Source organism: Cibotium barometz, chromosome 1, assembly GCF_041138505.1.
Source record: "Cibotium barometz isolate CiBa-2024 chromosome 1, ASM4113850v1, whole genome shotgun sequence".
In the NCBI taxonomy this organism is placed as follows: domain Eukaryota; kingdom Viridiplantae; phylum Streptophyta; class Polypodiopsida; order Cyatheales; family Cibotiaceae; genus Cibotium; species Cibotium barometz.
In genome coordinates this window covers 40382046-40402173 of record NC_141046.1, presented here as the reverse complement: position 1 = coordinate 40402173, position 20128 = coordinate 40382046, and the positions used below count along the sequence as shown (strand labels likewise).

Sequence of the window (20128 nt, the reverse complement as noted above, 5' to 3'; positions counted from 1 at the left end):
TTAACCATTATATAATGGTTAACAATTATATAATGGTTAACAATTATATAATTGTTCAGATATATAATGGTTAAATTAATTATATTAATAATTATGTATTTAATTAATTATATTAAATTTATCATATTAATAATCATATTAACAATTATCCGTAACAATTATGTATTGATAATTAAATATATTATATTAATTATCTTAATAATTAATTTGATATAATTATTAATATAATTAATTATTAATGCATAATTGATAATATAATTATTTATTAATATTATTAATTTAATATAATTATTATTATAATTATATTAATAATTATATTAATATATAATTATTAATATATATGTTAATATATATGTTAATAAAATTAATTTAATATAATTAATTATTAATATAAGTAATTTAATATATAATTTTTTATATTGTTAATTTAATATATTAATTATTATATTTATATTAAATTATACTATTATTATTATTATTTAATATAATACTGTTATGTTAATGTAATATTTTTATTATAATTGTATTTAATTAATTATATTAATAATTAACTTAATATAATTATTAATATAATTAATTGTTAATATAATTAATTTAATATATTTTTTATTATAATTAAATATAATAATATTAATATATAATTATTAATATTATTAATTTAATATAATTATTATTATAATTATATTAAATTATATTATTATTATTAATATTTATTATAATATTATTATTATAACTATATTAAATTAATTATAAGAATAAATAATTTAATATAATAAATTATTAATATATAATTATTAATATTGTTAATTTAATATAATTATTATTATAATTATATTAAATTATAATAATATTATTATAATTTAATATAATATTATTAATTATATTATTAATTATATTTAATTATTAATATAATTAATTTAGTATATAATATAATAATTATTTTAATTATTTTAATATAATTATAATAACAATATTATATTAACATAACAATATATCCTAGACCTAACGTGGTCGCAAATGCTAAGCAAGGCCAGTAAACGAAAAGCTTAGACCTAACGTCGCTTGTTCGAGGAGTCGCCTGTTTGAGGAGACGTCGTCTGTTCGAGGAGCGAGAACACCCCGCTTGTCGAGGAGCGAGAAGCTGGGTCTTCTATGCGAAGGGTGAGAGGGCAGCGCACCAAACACCCATATCTTCTACATCTTCTATTCGAGCAGCTACGGTTACACGAATGGTGAGATGTTCCCCTCTGTCTCTCTCTCAGCTCTCGACCTCTCTCTTTCAAACACCCACACAGGGTCCCTCACACACACAATTAATCTCTGTCTCTCTCTCATTAGTTTAAATTAAAATCTAATTAATCTCTCACACAATTCTTTCTCTTTCTCTTTCTAATTTGTTTAAAATCTAATTAATTTTTAGATTCTAATTTATGTCTAACTAGTGTTTACAATCTAGTTAGTGTTTAATTAATTTGGTTTAATTAGTGCTTAATTAGTTCATTTAGAGAGACCAAATGTATGTTTTACTCTTCACCCAAAATTACCCCCTTGGTGTACATGATAAGAATGTCAATTCAACATAGTATGGCTACATATGTGTGGAGACCTTATGCAATATTCATGCTGGTGAAGAGTTGTTAGCTGATTATAGCTTTCTTTGATTCTATGTACTTCTTGATGATTGATGACATAAATATTAATCATTTACATTGTCACATTTAATTATTTTTCCAAGTTAATGTCTTTCATAGTTTTAGTGTAAACATCATGATTGTTGTACATAGTCTATTCGTGTAATTGTCGTACATGGAAAGAATGGCTTGAATGTTATGTCTTTTTATGCTCTTAAATGTTATGAGAACTTAACCTTGTTAATGGACTCTTTCTGATGTGTGGCTAATACTAATTAAAAAAGCATGGGGCCGAATGGAGGAGATTAATCTTTCCCATTCTACCTTATTTTTTCTAATGTGTTTTTTTTTTTCATTTCATGTGTGTTTGTAACCACAAAATGTGATTTATTCAATCTCTAAATCCTTTTATTTATACACATGTATACCCCCTATTTGTTGTAGTGTTGATTACCAATGACAACCCCAATGTGATTAGTGTTTGATTCTCTCTCTTTGGTGCATATTATTAGTAATGGATTATGCACCTATTTTTGATGCCCCTAGCTAGAAAAATTAACTACTCGTAATCGCTTTATTAAGAGAATTGCTACAGACCCATCTTCTCATATTCCCACAAGATGGTTAGTTATGTAGCTGGAATGATGGAGACTATGGATTTTGTGGATCATGATGATAGAGGTTGTCCTTCTCAGCATTCACATGATTATTATTGCTCTTCTATCAATGATCTTTATAAGTTGTTGTTTCCCTCTCTCTTCTTTTAACTCCACCTTGTTCCATAGGCCTTATTTTACATGGATACCTTTCTTCTCTCTATAGCCACCAAGGGTGCCCATAGTGGGGCAACTCAGAGGAACCAACCAGAAGCAGTAGTGCACCCATCAGCATTGAAGGAGGCGCACTGACACTCCAACGACCCAAGGCCACGACCCAAGGCCGCCCCACTACACTGTCACTCCAACAATATCTCCTATAGGTATGAGATTCTACTTAAGCCATCGCATCAAGGGAATTTTATAGAGATAGATGATGCCATCGACTCAACCGCAGGCTTATATGATGGTCCCTCGACTCATCTTGAAGCCTTATTCCCTTCTTATCTCTTTCTCATACCTTTGTATTCTATGTTCTACAATCAATTGTCTTCGACTTGAGCTGTGCATCATCCTCTTCACTGTGACCTCTGTTGAGCGTGCATGGTATAGTGAAGGACTTCTAACAATGTTCTCAAAGTAGTAGAAGTGTTCTTGTTCTCTCTACAGTCTCTTCTCTTCTTATGTTGTGTTTCACTCCATTCTGTCTTCCATATATTCATAGTGGGCATCGAGGACTCTGGACATACTCTTCAGAGAAGAGCCCACCACTTAGTGTGCCCGGCAACCAACCCTGCTACTACAGGAACACTCAAAAATTGGCATTACAAGTGGGACTCTCAAAAATTAGAAGTCATGTTAGCTCACCCTTAATTATCTCTATGTCCTCTCTATAGTCCCAATACACGCTTCCGTTGTAGTCTCATCAGCCCATGTAAGAGTCCTCTTTCAATACGCAACCATAGTTCGAAGAGGTTCAACTGTGTACCACCACCTAGGGATTCCCTTGAACCTCTTCCTATGGAAGCCAACCTTGGTAACCCCACTCTTGGCGCAATAATGTTGGAGGCCAAGTCAACCCTCCTAGTGTAAAAACCCCTTTCCACAGTGTTGGGTCGAGTCAACGTTAAGCTTCCAACCTTCAAAGAATCGTCCCACTGAGGATGTGAATGACCACATCCGAAGGTTCATGTCCATCTGTAAGAGATGGGGCCTTGAGCGAGAGGATGCCTTCTTGGTACTCTTTATGTTCACTCTACGAAGGCACTCTACAAAGGCACTCTACGAAGGCACTCTACAAAGGCTTTGTAGATAAGTGGTTCAGTTAATTTCCAGCTGACCACTTTGTAGACTAGACCACTCTAAAGGACACCTTCCTCCACACCTTTCCTCCTAGTGACTATGAGAACCTCATTCTCCAAGAGCTATGGAAGCTACAATTTGTACGAGGGGAGAGGGCGTCAGAAATCATGACACGGACCATAGTGCTGGTGGCCCGCTTACCAACTTACCCTCGTGACTTCATGGTGTGTCACTACATGACACAGGCCTTTACCCAGGTCCACCCAATAGAAACTTTGAGAGAATTAGCCCACACCAACTACATTGTTGGAATTTCAGGAGCTAGCCTCTTAACTTGAGAATGTACAACTCATGTTTGAGAGTGATGTGGGCTATGTATGTTCAATAGTGATAGAATCGGATGACTTGATGGCTCAAATGAAGTGGGACCTGGAGGCACTCAACGTGAGCCAAAAACCTTGGAGCGAGGAAAGTATCCTACCCCAACTCAAAAGGGAGATTGAAGAATCGAAGACTCAGTAAGAATCTTAGAAGGGCCTATGGTGTGCTCTATGGTGTGCTCTATGCCAATCCCCTGGACACACCGTCCAAGAATTCCCAAAGAGGAGGTACTCCTTTTGTGAAAAAAGCAGACATGACGACAAAGATTGCTACTACATCAAGGGGTTTTATAAGCTTCATTAGTAGCAAACTCCTTATTCTGCCTTGACAGCCCCCAACCTTGTCCATTATTCTATAGCTGCCCTGGCTGTTTGCCAAACCTTGCATGCTGCTACACCTCCTTCTTGCCAACCCACTCCTCAAGTGACCTACCCTACACCACTCATCCCCAATCCTCTTGCACTAACCACCATGGAACCAAACCCCATGAACCATCCTCGTTGCCCACGGCAACCCTGCCAATTGCCTCGTCCTCCACTACAGATGTGGGGAATGTTGTCATTACCAAAGCCACTACCCCCTCCCTGAAGGTTCCCCACCCTGCAAGCATTGCCCCGAATATAGAGATCATTATATGTGGGATTCCTCCAGCAAAATGGGTATCCACTTGCTCCAACTTTAAATTTCCCACTCTTACCGTTTTTGACTTAGTCTCTATCGATAATCCCCCATCCGCTTACCCACCTCCCTCTCCCTCTCCCACCCTTGGTGTGTCCATTACACAAAGAACAACCATTCACGAGGTATGCAAAGTCTATCAAGGTGGAATTGGAAAAGATCAAGGACACTAAAATCATCTCCCACGTGGAACACTCTAATTGGATTCCTCCCATGGTCATCTCACCCAAGAAGAAGACCAACAAGATCTTTGTCTATGTGGACTTCACGTCTCTCAACAAAGAAACCATCAAGGATGGATTTCCCCTTCCATTCATGGATCGAGTTTTAGAGGATGTCATCAGGCATGCCCTGTACAACTTTATGGATGGGTTCAACAGATACAACCAAGTCTTCATCCACTCGTCCGACCATTCCAAAATAGCTTTCATCACATAATGGGGTACCTAAGTCTAAAATCAAATGACTTTGGGCTATTTAATGCTCTAGCCACCTTCCAACGGCTCTTCACCAATATCTTAAGGTCCCCAATGCAAAAAGAGAAACTTTGGGTAGGACATGACACCTCGGCATCCAATGGGGGTGAAAATTTGTGAGTGGGTCCATGGGCCTCCTACTCCCCCCCCCCCCCCCCCACTCACAAAGTTTCACCCCCATTGGATGCCGAATGGGTGTGATGGTGTGTCGCAACCTACTCTTTTTTGCATAGAGCCCAAGGGGTCCCCTATGTAAAAACGAGCGGGTTTGGGTAGGTGGAATTTTGCAAGTAGGTCTTTGGGTAAGTGGAATTTTGCAAGTAGGTCCATGGGGTTTCTCCTCCCCCACTCATAAAGTTTCACCTCCATTGGATAGGCGTGATGGTGTGTTACCACCCACTCTTTTTTGCATAGTTCCCAAGGATTCCCCTATGCAAAAAAGGGCAAGTTTTGATAGGTGTGTATTTTTGCACTACGCACTACTTATCTATCTATCCTAACCTAATTAAGTAAGTCTAACCTAAAAACACTAACCCCAAGAATTAATACTAACTCCTAACAACAAAACTAGTACTACATACTAACCCTAAGTACTTACACTAAAAGTAATCTTATAATTAACACTATTTACCAACATAAACCCTAACAAATTATGGAAAAAGGTTAAAACCTCTGGCAAAGATGTGAAACAAGCAACAAACACATGAAGAGGAACAAGGACTTGAAACAAACACATCTTTGTTCTTTGCAACACCAAGGACCTGAAACAAGAAACAAACACATGAAGAGGAACAAACCATGAGAGCCTTATTCTCCTTGATATCCTTTCTGATGTCATTGCTTTCTGGATTTCTTGTGAAATTTTGGTTTTAAAGCTTAAAATTGTTGATGTATCTAGGGTTTCCTAATTGGGTGAATTCAAAAGAGGAATGGGTATATCTTCAAGCTCTCCATATGAACCTGCTCTAGATGGAACTTTATAGTGTTCAAAGTAGAAAAACAAACCATTCTTTGTTGAAAAAAGATGATGGTTGTTCAGAATATAGAATATGCATGAATGGCTTGAAATGTGTCACTTAAGCTCTCCACTGGCTACCATTCAACACATTTGATGAAAACACATCTAGAAATTAAATAGCTACATGTTTATTATTTACTAGGCAATAACAGTACATATTAAAATATTAGATTGCATCACAACTTATAGTGTGAATGCATCGATGGTTGCACTTCAAGGTTCAAGGACATATCCTTGGCCATGTAAACATGTTGAACTTATGCAAACCATCCCTATTCTGTCACCTTGAATGTAGTGATGCACAGGCTACCATTCAACACATTTGATGAAAACACATCTAGAAATTAAATAGCTACATGTTTATTATTTACTAGGCAATAACAGTACATATTAAAATATTAGATTGCATCACAAAACTTATAGTGTGAATGCATCGATGGTTGCACTTCAAGGTTCAAGGACATATCCTTGGCCATGTAAACATGTTGAACTTTTGCAAACCATCCCTATTCTGTCACCTTGAATGTAGTGATGCAGCCTTTCCAATGGTTTCTAATGTCCTATCATTTAGTTCTCTTCACTCTGTGAGAGCCCTTACAAGATGGAATCTTGTCAAATTTGTAGATTTTGGTTGCCACTTTGTAGCTTATCGAATCTGTTTATTCTTTTGATATGCAGGTGTGTGCTATGTGGAGGTAGAAGGATCGAGAGTTTTTTGGATATTGGATGCTAAAGTGGAGGGGGTTGAAGCTTTCATAGATTTTGCAGATGTTGAAGCTTCCTCCTCTTTTGTGACCCTCGATAATAATGAGAGGTGGTAGGGGTTTATGAGTATATTATTCACTTACGGTGTCACCCATAGAGGCTCTCCATGTACACCCGTCAATCGTACATCCTACAGCCTTCATCCATGTACAACCAAGTATTATTGGTTCAGGTAATGTTCTAGCACGCATAACCAGGAAGTCTACCACCACCAGTTGCTTGCTGCCATCTTACAATATATCTCTGTTTGTAATAGCTCAAGAACCTTGGTATTTCTACCATGGATACCTTTCCCTTTAAGGAGGTATCTATGAGTTGGGGTTTTCCCAATTCGCTCCATGAATTGAAAGAAATTATATTGTGACTAGCCCCCGTTATCAAGTAATGCATTATAAAGCACTTTACCATAAGGGCTAGGAAATTGAATGGATGCTCGTAGAGGTGCTATGTACTCCTTTGTGTCCCCTTCAACTTCCCACACAAAGGCTTGTGCAGCAGGTCTAACGTTTCCTTCTCATCATTATTGTAGTTTCACTCATCTTTCCCTTACCTCCTCTTGGACTTGGGTCTTCTTTTTAGGCGACCTTTTCCTTGGCAGCTTTCTTGTCACGTGAAGCATGTAAGGATTCTTTGGTAAGATGTCCATAGTATTTTTTAAACTTACTTTCATTAAGGAAACCAATAGTTTCAACTCTGTTAAGAGTCTCAACACGTATAGTACCTAGAGGAGTAACTTCACAAACCCTGAATGGTCCCTTTCCAATATATTTAAGCTTTTTCTTTTCACCGTGGACCCCATACATAAGTAAAAGATCTCCTACCTCGATCTCCTTGTCCTTGAGATTTTTGTCAAACCACTTCTTTCCTCGATCCTTTTCAAATGTAAGCATGGTTTATGCTGCAATTTGTCTCTCTTCGGTGAATTGTTCTAAAAAAACAAATAGCTGGTCAACCAATTCATTACCATCAAGCTTTTCAGCATCTTGTCGAAACATGTTCACTCTAGATGACAAGAGCTTGTCTAGTTTAAAAACACATGATTGGCACAATTTTGTGAAGATAAATCTATCCAGATCTTTGTAAGTATTTATTTTCTTGCATGTTTTGTTGATCGGATTAATCATGTATGCAGCATGTTCTACCCCTTGTTATTGATGGATGTACTACAAGAGGAGTCTGAGATGTAATATATCGCCTTGGATCGCTTGCAAGGTATTTATCGGTCATTAATTTTTAGTATAAAATTTTATTTGATATCTTCTTAATTCATAAACATCTCTAATATCTTCTTTCTTTTACTAATAGATGAATTACATCTAAAGAGATTGCCAAAGGGTCAATTCCACAAAAGAAGCGTGAATGTATAAAGCTTCTTTGTTAAATGGAAAAGGAATTTCCAATCTCCTTTTTTGATATCCAGGTTCATCTTCTAATCCATCTAGTGGACGAGATAGAGCTCGCTGGTGTTGTGAGCACTCGATGGATGTTTTGGGTTGAGAGATTTATGGGAGTATTGAAAGGTTATGTATGTCAAAAAGCAAGACTAGAGGGTTCTATGGCGGAGGGATGGATGCTTGAAGAATGCATGTATTACGTTTGTGAATACCTTGAGAAAACCGATTCTGAAGCTCCACGCGTATGGACAAATGAGTCATCTTCTTCCATGTCAAACGAGGTATTGTCCGGTAAGGGAGTCCCTTTTCGACTTAAGGTCCAAGATAAATTGGATATTTCTACTTTCATTGTCTATAATAGCGAATGCATGCAACAATTCGTTGATGAGTACGAGAAGGAACTTCCAAGCAAACGAGTTGGCAGACGTAAAAAGAGGAGATCCAGACGTCAAACCAATGTAAATAACGACGGGAATGTACCTACTTTCATGGATTGGTTATACACCCGTATATGCAACGGGCGGTTAGTGATCATGAGCCAATCTCAACGGAACAAAGAGAGTTTATGATCGGGTGTGAAAGACAGGTAACTTGTTGGGTTTTGAAAACTCTGAACTAAACAAATGAATCTCATTTTTTTAATAATTTATTTATTGGTCTAGGCTCGAATGTATACCAACATGTGGGCTTATGGACAACATCTTCGGATAAAATCTATTGAGTGACGACTTACGTTTAACTCAAGATTCTTGCATTGTTGCCTCTTTCAAGCAATTATCATGTGCAAGTTCAAGAGACACAAATCTTATCGACAGTGAGATGAACTTGGTTACATGGGAACCATAGTCGGCATTTATGAAGTATCGTATCGTATCTTCAAGCAAGTAAATGACATCTCTCTTCATGCAACAATGACATGTAGATTTCTTAAAGCTATACATAATTCTAAAGTTTTGATTCGTGTATTTTGACTGGTGGTTTTGAAGCTGGATTGGTTTTGTGCCGAGTATAAAGGCAATAATGCCACAATGAAAAGAGAACCGTCTGGATTTTGGTTCGTCGACTCCTCGAAGTTATTGCATGCAACAAAAGAGCCTTACATTCTACCAACTCATGTTGAACAAGCATTCTTTTACAAGAATACAGATGCTCATCCATGGTGGCAAGTTGTGCATGTCCAACCTAGAGGTCGACACTTGTTTGATAGCGTTGACTCTGAGAAAGCGGATCAGGATGAATTGATTACATCCTCGAATCTAGACACATCGACGTCAGAGAGGTGTAGAATTCTTCTTTCCGATCATGATGATATTGTAGATGATGAGAACGACAACGATCCAGACTCTGACACTACAGACACCGAAGAGGAAGAAACAATGGATGTCGAGCCTACGGAGGAAATGAACGTCAACACAGATTTAACAATGGAGGAGTATGAAGAAGTCAACAAGGATAATGAAGATGAAATTTTATTGACGGTTAATCTCAGAGATGACGATGAGGACTATTAGTCTTACGTGTCAACTCATAGATCAACCTATGTTCGGTAAGATTTAATCTCAAAATAATTCATTGTGAAGTCATGATTTTTATTCTTTTGAAAACTTACTAACAAGGGTGGGTGGTGGGGAGTCTCGTGGTGATAGCCTCATATGGCTAGTGTCGGGGTTTGATCCCCCTCAAACTTGTTTTCTTGCTCTAGCTGTGTACAGGGTAATTTCAGCTTCAAGTTCACTGAAAGAAAGTTCGTATTGGGATTCGATTCCCCTCCTCTACTAAGGCTTCTATCTCGCGTTTCAACCCCAGTATCAGCATCTCAACCTTTAGTACCCGCAATCAAGCATTGTTCCCTGGATCGACTTGGCCTAGCAGTAGACCATCGAAGCCAGCAGTCTTCTAGCATTTTGTGGCAGTAGTTCCAACAGCACCCTCAGTGAGTACCCGTAGTACCCTTAGCCGCAGCACCCCCCACGCTGCCCATTTGCTGCACTAGCTTTGCTCTCTCTCTATGACACTATGGTCACCCCAGCTTTGATGTATGGTCACCCCAGCTTTGATGTATGCGGCGGCAGCAGTATGGGCCCCATGCTTGTCAGCCGTCTCATGAACGCAGATTGAGAGACCACAGATATGTATCATCTCATGCTTGTTCCGCAATAGCAAACCATCAGTACCGCTGTTCTACCTGACATTGGTATCAGAGCTCTTTGGTGGTAACTTTTTGGTCTCATAGGTCATTTTGGCCTTTTGAAGACGTAAATATAGCATTTCATTTTGTTTCATTTCTCTCTCTCTCTCTACTTACCGTGCATTGTCGCGTCGATGACGCATGAGTTAGCACATTTGCTTTAGCAACCACTTTTGACTCCATCCTATCCCAAACTCCGTCTCCGGTGTGTTGATGACATATTTTTTGTCATCCTCAAGTTGATCGCTGCATTGCAAAATAAAGTCAGTTAGTAATTCAAATAAAAAATTGTAATTCATATTCTTTATGTTAAATAATACTTACTGCCATGGTATATGAACTCGCTATAGATAAGACATGCAAAGGTCTCTCATCCGACGTCTGAAGGCGATGCCGACTCTACAACCTGAAGAATACCCCCATCAGGCGTGATGTCGCATGTGACATCCAAAGTGCCAGTGCACGTGCGCATCGACACTGGTGGGGGCACTTGTGGGACTGGTGGGGGGACTGGTGGTGTGCTACTCCGCCCGCTGATGCCTACATGCAATACAAACATTTGAGATGTGAGTTCTTAAAAAGTACTTGATATTTAATCCGTAATCGCCATAAACGATATACCTACGGGACGAACGGCCCACTAGCCTGTGAATTAGGTGTCACCTGAGTACCAGGAGAGGTACATCAGGAGTAAGCCGCTCACTCTCGTGATGTGATGTACCTGGGATAAGAATCCGAAGGAAACAAAGACATCAAAAGGATATATATATTAAGAATCCTATATGTAAAAAAAGGATGACATTACTATTTTATCAATCGAGAAGCTTACCGATGCGCTGTAGTGTGTGCATGAGAAGAAGTCTCCACTCCTGCATGTGGCTGGGAGGATGTACCCTCTCCAGGTTGTACGGGCATACTGAATCTCCCAAGAATCTCGATGGTGCCATCTAAACCCGCATCATCCATCTCCACATAATCTGCCAGGACCTCTGACAGTGTATCTCCAGAAAGTCCAGTGCCTCGTAGCAAAGTCTTGATTATCACCAGCTTCACTTTACGGGTGTGGTCACTCATCGTATCTATATATTTAAAACAACTATATATCAGACTAGAGATACATTGTTAGAGAAGAGCTCAATTTATCTAATCAGAAACATTGACTAAATAACTCCAAGCAAGATGGGTCCACATCTCGAAGTTTGCAAGAGTCATATATGGACTGTTGCAAAGAACGTCGAAGAGTCGTATATAGGATCCCATAATTTAGCCCATAGCAATGGCATCTATGTTCAGGACGATCATGATTGGTCATTACTTGGCCAAATTATATGGCTCTATATTGGAGTCAGAGCTGAGCCGATGGGCAGAGAGGCATGGTCATCGAGCAGACAGGCTGGCTTCAAGAGAGGATTTACTACCTTGGATCACATACTAACACTTCGGGCACTTATTGAAGAGGGCAAGGCACAGAAGAGAAGGATATACTGCTGCTTTGTGGACTTTCGCAAAGCCTTCGATACCGTACCACGTGCCAGGCTTATGCACAGATTGCATGACATTGAGGTACCCGAGGATATGCAGTGGGGGATATATGCTTTGTATGAGTCTGTGTGACAGGCAGAGTCCGAGCTCTAGGCGGACTATCTGATAGGGTGACCAGCATGAGATAGGGGTGAAGCAGGGATGCCCGCTATCGCCCACCCTCTTTGGACTGTACATTGATGCGATCTCTGATTATATGTAGACAGATTGGGAGGCCCAGGGGTGGCAGGGGTGTTGATACCCATCTTGTTATATGCTGATGATATTGTTCTAATCTCAGACTCTCCGAAAGGACTACAGAGACACCTGGATGCATTACAGGCTTTCTGTGCGGATAGAGATATGACAGTGAACCTTGGGAAAACCAAGGTTATGGTGTTTAACACCACACAAGCATGGGTGACAAGATCAGAGCCTCAGTTCACTTTTCAAGGGGAGCCGGTAGAGTACATCAGGTCACATGTCTACTTGGGAGTTACTTTCACACAGGACCGCGTTTCTCCCTGAAGGAGGCAGCAGTAGCTAGATTAGCTCGAGGGCATGCAGCCTTGGGGGCACTTGAGAGGCAGTGTGCACATATACAGTTTCAGGAGCCACGTACCAAATTGTGGCTATTTGATACGCTTGTCACACCGACCCTCCTATACGGAGATCCAATTTGGGGGCCCAGTATACATCACAAATCTCAGAGAGGGACAGATGAGGGATGGATGACTTTTCTTGCACCCTAATTCCAATCCTTTAATGCCTTTATATCTGCAGAAGTGGCATTCTCCCTCATATAACTCTAGAGGCTCCTCATTGTCTCCTTCTACATAATCCAAAAAACCTTTACCCATTAGGAAATTGGTCATTCTAAACTTCAAGGCATGGAAGTTATTCTTATCGAGGTCTAGTGAGAGGAGCATTTTGGAAATCTCCAATTGGAGTAAGCTATGAATTTTAGTTAGATTTGGATAATTTTCCAAATCTATATTGAATGGTTGGGAAAATCTAGTGATATCAGAATTAGGCAAGCCCCCAAAAAGGGTTAGCCTTATCATGCAAGTCTAGCAGGGATGGTGTGTAGTGAGAGGAACATTACAGAAGTCCTCACAATAGAAGTGAGCTATGAATTATAAATAGATTTAGATAATTGTCCAAATCTATATTGAATGGCTTGCCACATCTAGTGAGATGAGCATTAGGTAAGTCCCTAATTAGGATGAGATATGAATTGAAAACAGTGAGAGAAGCATTAGGTAAATCCCCAATAAGGCTTAGTATTAGGCAAGCCCTGAATAGGGATGTAGGGTGTTGACCATATGGTGCTCGGGCTCTGGGTCACCGAAGATACCCATGCATGCATCAAGAAAGAAAATGGAACAAGGTGTTAGAGTTGTTTTCTAAAACCGGGCATGGATCTGGTTGATTTGACCTTGCTGGTCCTCAACGGATGAGTCCATGGCTCTTTTATATGGATCTGTTGGTTGATGTTGTTGATCTTCAACGGAGAGTCCATGTGGATTTTTATAAGTGAATATATTTTCGGGTACTATGAGCTAGGAACTATTGAAAAGGCCCCTGATGGGTGGACAGGTGGTGAGCGTTCTAGTTGCTGCCATAGGTACACCGATGAAGGAATGATTGGAAATTAGAATTCAACTGGATATTTTGGAAGATTATGATCAGTGATACTATGATTTCATTAAAAGATTATTTTAAAGATAGCTGAATCTGTGAAAAAGGCAATTTTATATTGGGTGTGTAAGTGGTGTGACTATCTTGAAGTTTGCATGAAGCGCCGGCTAGGGGGCCTGGGAACTCTTTTTCCTGGTACCCAGGACAAAACATAACCAAATTCCTAAATGGATCCTATCACTATACTGGTTGGGGTGGTTGGCTAACCCATGGGACTAGATGGGGTTAGGCTAGACTGATGGATCTCTAAAATGAGACTCAATTTTGTTATGTTACAATAGATGAAGTAAATCCCGAACAGTCCTTGTTCTATGGAAAAGAATTAATGGCGGCTGTGCCTCTCGATGAGGAAAAAAGCATTGGTCTCTATGATCCAAGTGCAAGTCTTTTCCTTGATCTAACCATGTGACTTACGGGTTTGGTTGGATCGGTTCGGTTAGTTAAGGCTCTTAACTAGGTTAGAATAAAAATGTCCATGGAGGAATCGCCCGTGCTTTCTGGGTGAGGGAAGTGTTTCCGGGTTCGGTTTTGGAAGAACCGAGGGATTAGTCTCTTGTCCGGATATCCATTGGTGGGCGAGGCCCCGAGTAAGATGCTCTGTCCTGCACAAGAAGTGCTACTTCCGCTGCTAGCACCCCCGAATTTGTTGTGCGGAGGAGGCAGGGATCTTTCACCAAAATGCATATACTATTAACACTAGCCCATCAAATGTTAATGTGATATCACCCACGATACGAACTACCAACATGGTATAATAGTATCTCACTCATCCCCGATCTCAACCATAGTTTCAACCATAGAGTAGAGTTCCTATAACATCCCTCCTGATTGGGTTGACAATTGATATTAGTTGAGTGTTTGCTTATATGAACAAGTGCAGAAAATTACTTAGTTCACCAAGCATCTTCTCTAGTATGATTCTTGAACTCCAATAAATATTTGTTATAATGTTCTAAATATTTAGTCACAAGTTCTATCATCAAGTAGTCTACAAATAAATCTATTATAAGAGCATAATTTAGTATCTAATTATGCCTAATTATGATTCTTGAACTCTAAAAGAAAATTAGTATAATGTTCTAAATATGTAGTCACAAGTTCTATCATCAAATACTCTACAACAAATAAATATATTATAGGAGTATGATTGAGTATCTAATGTGTTCAATGTGTCCATTGAGAAATTCTATTATCAAATTTCTCATTATCTGTATAATAACACTAAGAAAAAAGTACACCAACTAAGCTCAATGTTTCAAAAGTTTTTCTTTTAATGTGAATGTGAAAGGCCATTGGTGGCCATGTGTGAGACATACATCATTGTCTAATCATACTTAAATATGTGAATGTGAAAGGTCATTGATGTGTCCAACTGTGAAATATATGCCCATCATCACACTTAAAATTTTGGGTGTATCGGGTCTTGATAGTAAATGATGTCCCAACATTATATCTTCTACTGCATCTAGAATTACACACTAGATATTGGACCACTACGGCTATTTAATTTTTTTGGTTTTCCCCAAGTTTCTAAGATAAGTTTAAAAAAAACTTATGAGCTATTTGTGTTTTAACATACATTTTATCTAAACTAAAGTTTACTTGTTATGGTTAGTCTAAGTTTATGCTTGTTGACAAGGTCAAGCATAAACTTGACAAGGTCACTTATGTGTAATGTCACTAGAAGTTTACTTGTTATGATTAGTCTAAGTTTATGCTTGACAAGGTCACTTATGTGTAATGTCACTAGAAGTTTCCATAGTACTTCTAGCTACTATGTATAGTCTCTCTCTGCTTTATCAGTGAGGGAAAGACTATACATAATTTTTCTAGCTACTATGTATAGTCTCTCTCTCTCACTCTTACTTTTAGCGAGAGGGCCATCTATATAACTAATGTCAATGTGATAGAATTAACTTTTAAGATCTTAATTGTTGATAGTTTCCCTCTTGCTTAACAAGAGTGTTATGGAGGTCTTGAAGCTATAGCCAAGGGGATATACCCATGTTCTGTAAATGTTCTACTAAGATATCTTGTTTCTCCTCATACTAGATTAACACATGATAATATCCTAAATTATGATGTCTTTAATGTAGCTATATCTATAGAATGCAATCCTAAGTTTATAATGTGATTGTCTACTAATAGTCAATAATGTCTAACTCTTTGAAGAAGATAGGACTTTTATTAAATGCTAATCAATGACTACCTTTACATCAGTTAAACTTTTTATTTATTGAAAACCATGAATTTTATTACCTACCTCCATTGTCAAGATTATAATGTATCCAAACTAAAAGTCAAAAAGTATCCCTTTGCATAGATGTCCTTAATCTTATAGGAACTCTCACCACCAAGTTTTCACTACCAAATGGTTATCAGGTCAACACTAATCACAATTCTTCTATTTTACAACATATGAATCTTATAAATTATTATCCAACATATAAATTAGGTGTCAAAACTATGCAAGGGGATCTTAACATTGTCATCAAAATGCGGGATCTATTTTTAATCTAGTCATTTAAATATATATTTTTAGATTAGTAAATCCTTGACAATGCTAGAGGATATATTACTTGTTGCTGTTTTCAACTAGTGTCATCTAAGATCATGTTCACAAACTTCTAGCTATCTCACATAAGGATGCGTAGTTAAGGGTATAGGATCAAGGATGTATAGTCATTTTCTAAATAACCAATGGATACACAATTAAGGATATAGAATCTATAGGATCTATAGGATCAAGGATATATAGTCATTTTCTAAATAATCAATGGGTCATGCCTTTATTGACTTCAACTCAAATCAAGATCTCGTCGATTTGATGTATCTAGGGTTCTGTTAGCTTCAACTCAAATGAAGATCTCAACAATGGATATATCTAGGGTTTTATGTTATGGGCTACCACAACCCCAAGAGAGAACGCAATGCATTCACCTAAGGGAAGAGCAATAGATCACAAATGTCATAGGACACTATTGAGATATCGAGCTCAACTAGTACTACGGTGGACATTGATGACCCGCTTGGGTGATAGCTTCCGCATCTACACCACTAGCATGGTTGGTGAGATCTCAACAATGGAAGCTATCACCCACTTGGGTGATAGCTTTCGCATCTACACCACTAGCATGGTTGGTGAGATCTCAACAATGGATATATCTAGGGTTCTATGTTATGGGCTACCACAACCCCAAGAGGGAACTCAATGCATTCACCTAAGGGAAGAGCAATAGATCACAAATGTCGTAGGGCACTATTGAGATATCAAGCTCAACTAGTACTACGGTGGACATTGATGACCCGCTTGGGTGATAGCTTCCGCATCTACACCACTAGCATGGTTGGTGAGATTATGGGGTGATATACGGCCAGTGGGATGACAGGCTGTGTGACAGCCATTTTGGATTACTAGAGACTGGCATAGTTATAGCGCCAGCTCATTTAGTCGGATTCACATTATGGACCAACCCTTGTATGTTGTAGTAGTTGAGTACTAACCTATATAGTGTGTACTCTTATCTTTATGTTATATTGATTGAGTAGAGAAGAAGAAGATAGAAGAAAATTCAGCTATCCATCTCTCTCTTGTGTGTACTCTTATCTTTATGTTATATTAGTTGAGTAGAGAAGAAGCAGATAGAAGAAAATTCAGCTATCCATCTCTCTCTTGTGTCTTGCTCTCTCTTGTGTGTGTGTGTTTGCTTGCTAGGGTTCAAAGCTCTCCCTCTCCCCCACACTCTCTTTATGTATCAGAGCCTAGTTCGTGTGAGAGCTAAGGAGGCAAGCAAGAGGCAAGAACAAGCAAGGAAGGAAGCGGTACTACATGGGTAAGAGCACCATCATCTCTTTTCCCTTCTTGGTTTAGGTACAACACCCTCTCAATAGAGAACTGTTTCTGCTCGAAATCTGGTTATTGCACTGTAGCAGTGCATTTTGGAAGTGCAGACAGGGTTTGCACATGTATTGTTTGATAATGGGTATATGTACATGTATTGTGGTCACATTTGGTGACACATAGGTTGTGCTGAAGTACTGCTGCTGCTCTGTAGGAGTTTTACAAGAGATACTGTTGTATTACAGGTTACATACAGAAGTTGTCTATTTGTAGGTTATTTGATTGCTACATCAAGCACAAAATAACCTCTCTGGAATGTGCCAAAAATAGCTCTCTAGATTTTTTCCCACTACATGGCTATGGGAGTGTAGCCATGCCCATAACCACATACGGCGAAAAAATCAGATACCTCCCTCCCCCTGCACTGCACCATGTGATTTTGTATTCTTGAGTTCACTGATCCTTGGTTATGTTGGTTTTGACACCCTCAGAGTGGGGATTGTCCCTCATGAAGGAGGTGCCTATTTCACATGTGTAGTGGAGTTTTAAATTCTCAAATATTGAGATATTTCATCTCTCCTCTCTCCTAATTCAAGTCTAGTTCCAAAAATGATCAAAATTGAGATAAGATGAGATATTTTTCATAAACTGACCCAAAAATGGTCAAAATTGACCAAACTAATCTGGAAAATTCTAGAATCAGTCTACTTGGTTAGAAGCTCACTTTTTCCTATAAATAGAAGCCTTCCCCTTTGTTGAAGCTTAATAGTGTTTTATGCACTATTACTCTACTCCTCCCAAGAGCCAAAAACTGTGAAATTAATAATTCATTAGTTTTTTACCATTCCCTCTTCTAAAGAATTGGTGGCCACTCTTGTTGTAAACAAGAGTAGATCCCTCACAAAATGATGAATTGATGCTATGCCTTGTTAGAAAGGCTTTCCCCTTCTCTTCCTTCTTAAATTCAGCCCTTCTTTATCCTAGATAAGTAATCAAATTGTTAGAATTAAACTTTTCATATTGTTTCTCTTTTCAAAGTGAAATTTGATTAGTTTAGAATGCTCTAAACCATTTGGGGATAATTTTTAAGTAATTTAAGGATAGAAAAATTTGAAAAATGGTCAGCCATACAAAGGAGGTTATGGCAAAATTTTTCTAAAATTTTGTGAAATAAGTTTTATCTTTTATTATTCAAAATGAGTAATCCCCACCAATTGTGTATTCTAAAAGTGTTATTTTCATTCTAGGCATAGAAAAATGCATAGTAGAAATATTTTTATTATAAAAGTGTTATTTTTATTAGAATTAAATTCTATGCATAGAAAGATGTATATTGGTTATTTTTTTATAAAAGAGTGATTTTCATTAGATTTAAATTCTATGCATAAAAAGATGCATATTGGTTATTTTTTTATTATAAAAGAGTGATTTTCATTAGATTTAAATTCTATGCATAGAAAGATGTATATTGGTTATTTTTTTATTATTATAAAAGAGTGATTTTCATTAAAATTAAATTCCATACATAGAAAGATGCATATTGGTTATTTTTTTTATTATAAAAGAGTGATTTTCATTGAAATTAAATTCTATGCATGGAAAGATGCATATTGGTTATTTTTTTATTATAAAAGAGTGATTTTCATTAGATTTAAATTCTATGCATAGAAAGATGATTGGTTATTTTTTTAATTATAAAAGAGTGATTTCCATTAAAATTTAAATTCTATGCATAGAAAGATGCATATTGGTTATTTTTTAATTATAAAAGAGTGATTTTCATTAGATTTAAATTCTATACATAGAAAGATGCATATTGGTTATTTTTATTATTATAAAAGAGTGATTTTCATTAGATTTAAATTCTATGCATAGAAAGATGCATATTGGAAATAATTTTTTATTATAAAAGTGTTACTTTCATTAATATTGATTTTTATGCATAAAATGATCCATAAAAGAAAATTTTTTATTATAAAAGTGTTACTTTCATCAAAATGGATTTTTATGCATAAAAGAATTTTTATTATTATAAAAGTGTTACTTTCATCAATATTGATTTTTATGCATAAAAGAATTTTTTTATTATAAAAGTGTTAGTTTCATCAAAATTGATTTTTCTTTGCATAAATAGATGCATAAAAGATTTTTTTATTATTATAAAAGTGTTAGTTTCATCAAAATTGATTTTTTTTTTGCATAAATAGATGCATAAAAGGATTTTCTTTTATATAAAAGTGTTATTTCCATAGAAGTTGGATTTTATGCATAAATAGATGCATACAAAAAAAAATTTATATCAAAATAAGAGTTCTCGTTAATCCTATGTTTAAATCCCATGAATATTGATAAATGAATAAGTAAATACTCTGTGAGAGAAAATTCTACCGTTTCATATTCTCTAGGATGGTAATGAGAAAATTCAAAAAAAACTATCGAAGTCAGAATTTTAGATAAATGATTAATTTATTCCTCATAGTCATACGTGATTAGTTTTGAATTCAGTTAAGCAAAATACTCAATGAATGAAATTCAGTAAAGTAGTAATTGAAATATTACCCTTCGAGAAAGATAGTTCAGGGAGAATCTTTCCAGACTCGAACCCTGAATCAGACTATGACCAAGACTTAATCTCC

General features: G+C 37.1%; 1 protein-coding gene across 1 annotated transcript; it reads left to right on the top strand.

The window, feature by feature from the left end:
* Window positions 1-9269: 9269 nt before the first annotated feature.
* Window positions 9270-9752, top strand: LOC147641998 (uncharacterized). The gene has a single exon (XM_086822740.1). The coding sequence runs from the start codon at window positions 9270-9272 to the stop codon at window positions 9750-9752; it is 483 nt and encodes a 160-aa protein (XP_086678866.1).
* The last annotated feature ends 10376 nt before the right edge of the window (window positions 9753-20128 follow it).

Excerpts from the sequence above, each read along its gene's own strand:
- LOC147641998 (XM_086822740.1), top strand. The coding sequence starts at position 9,270 with ATGAAAAGAGAACCGTCTGGATTTTGGTTCGTCGACTCCTCGAAGTTA.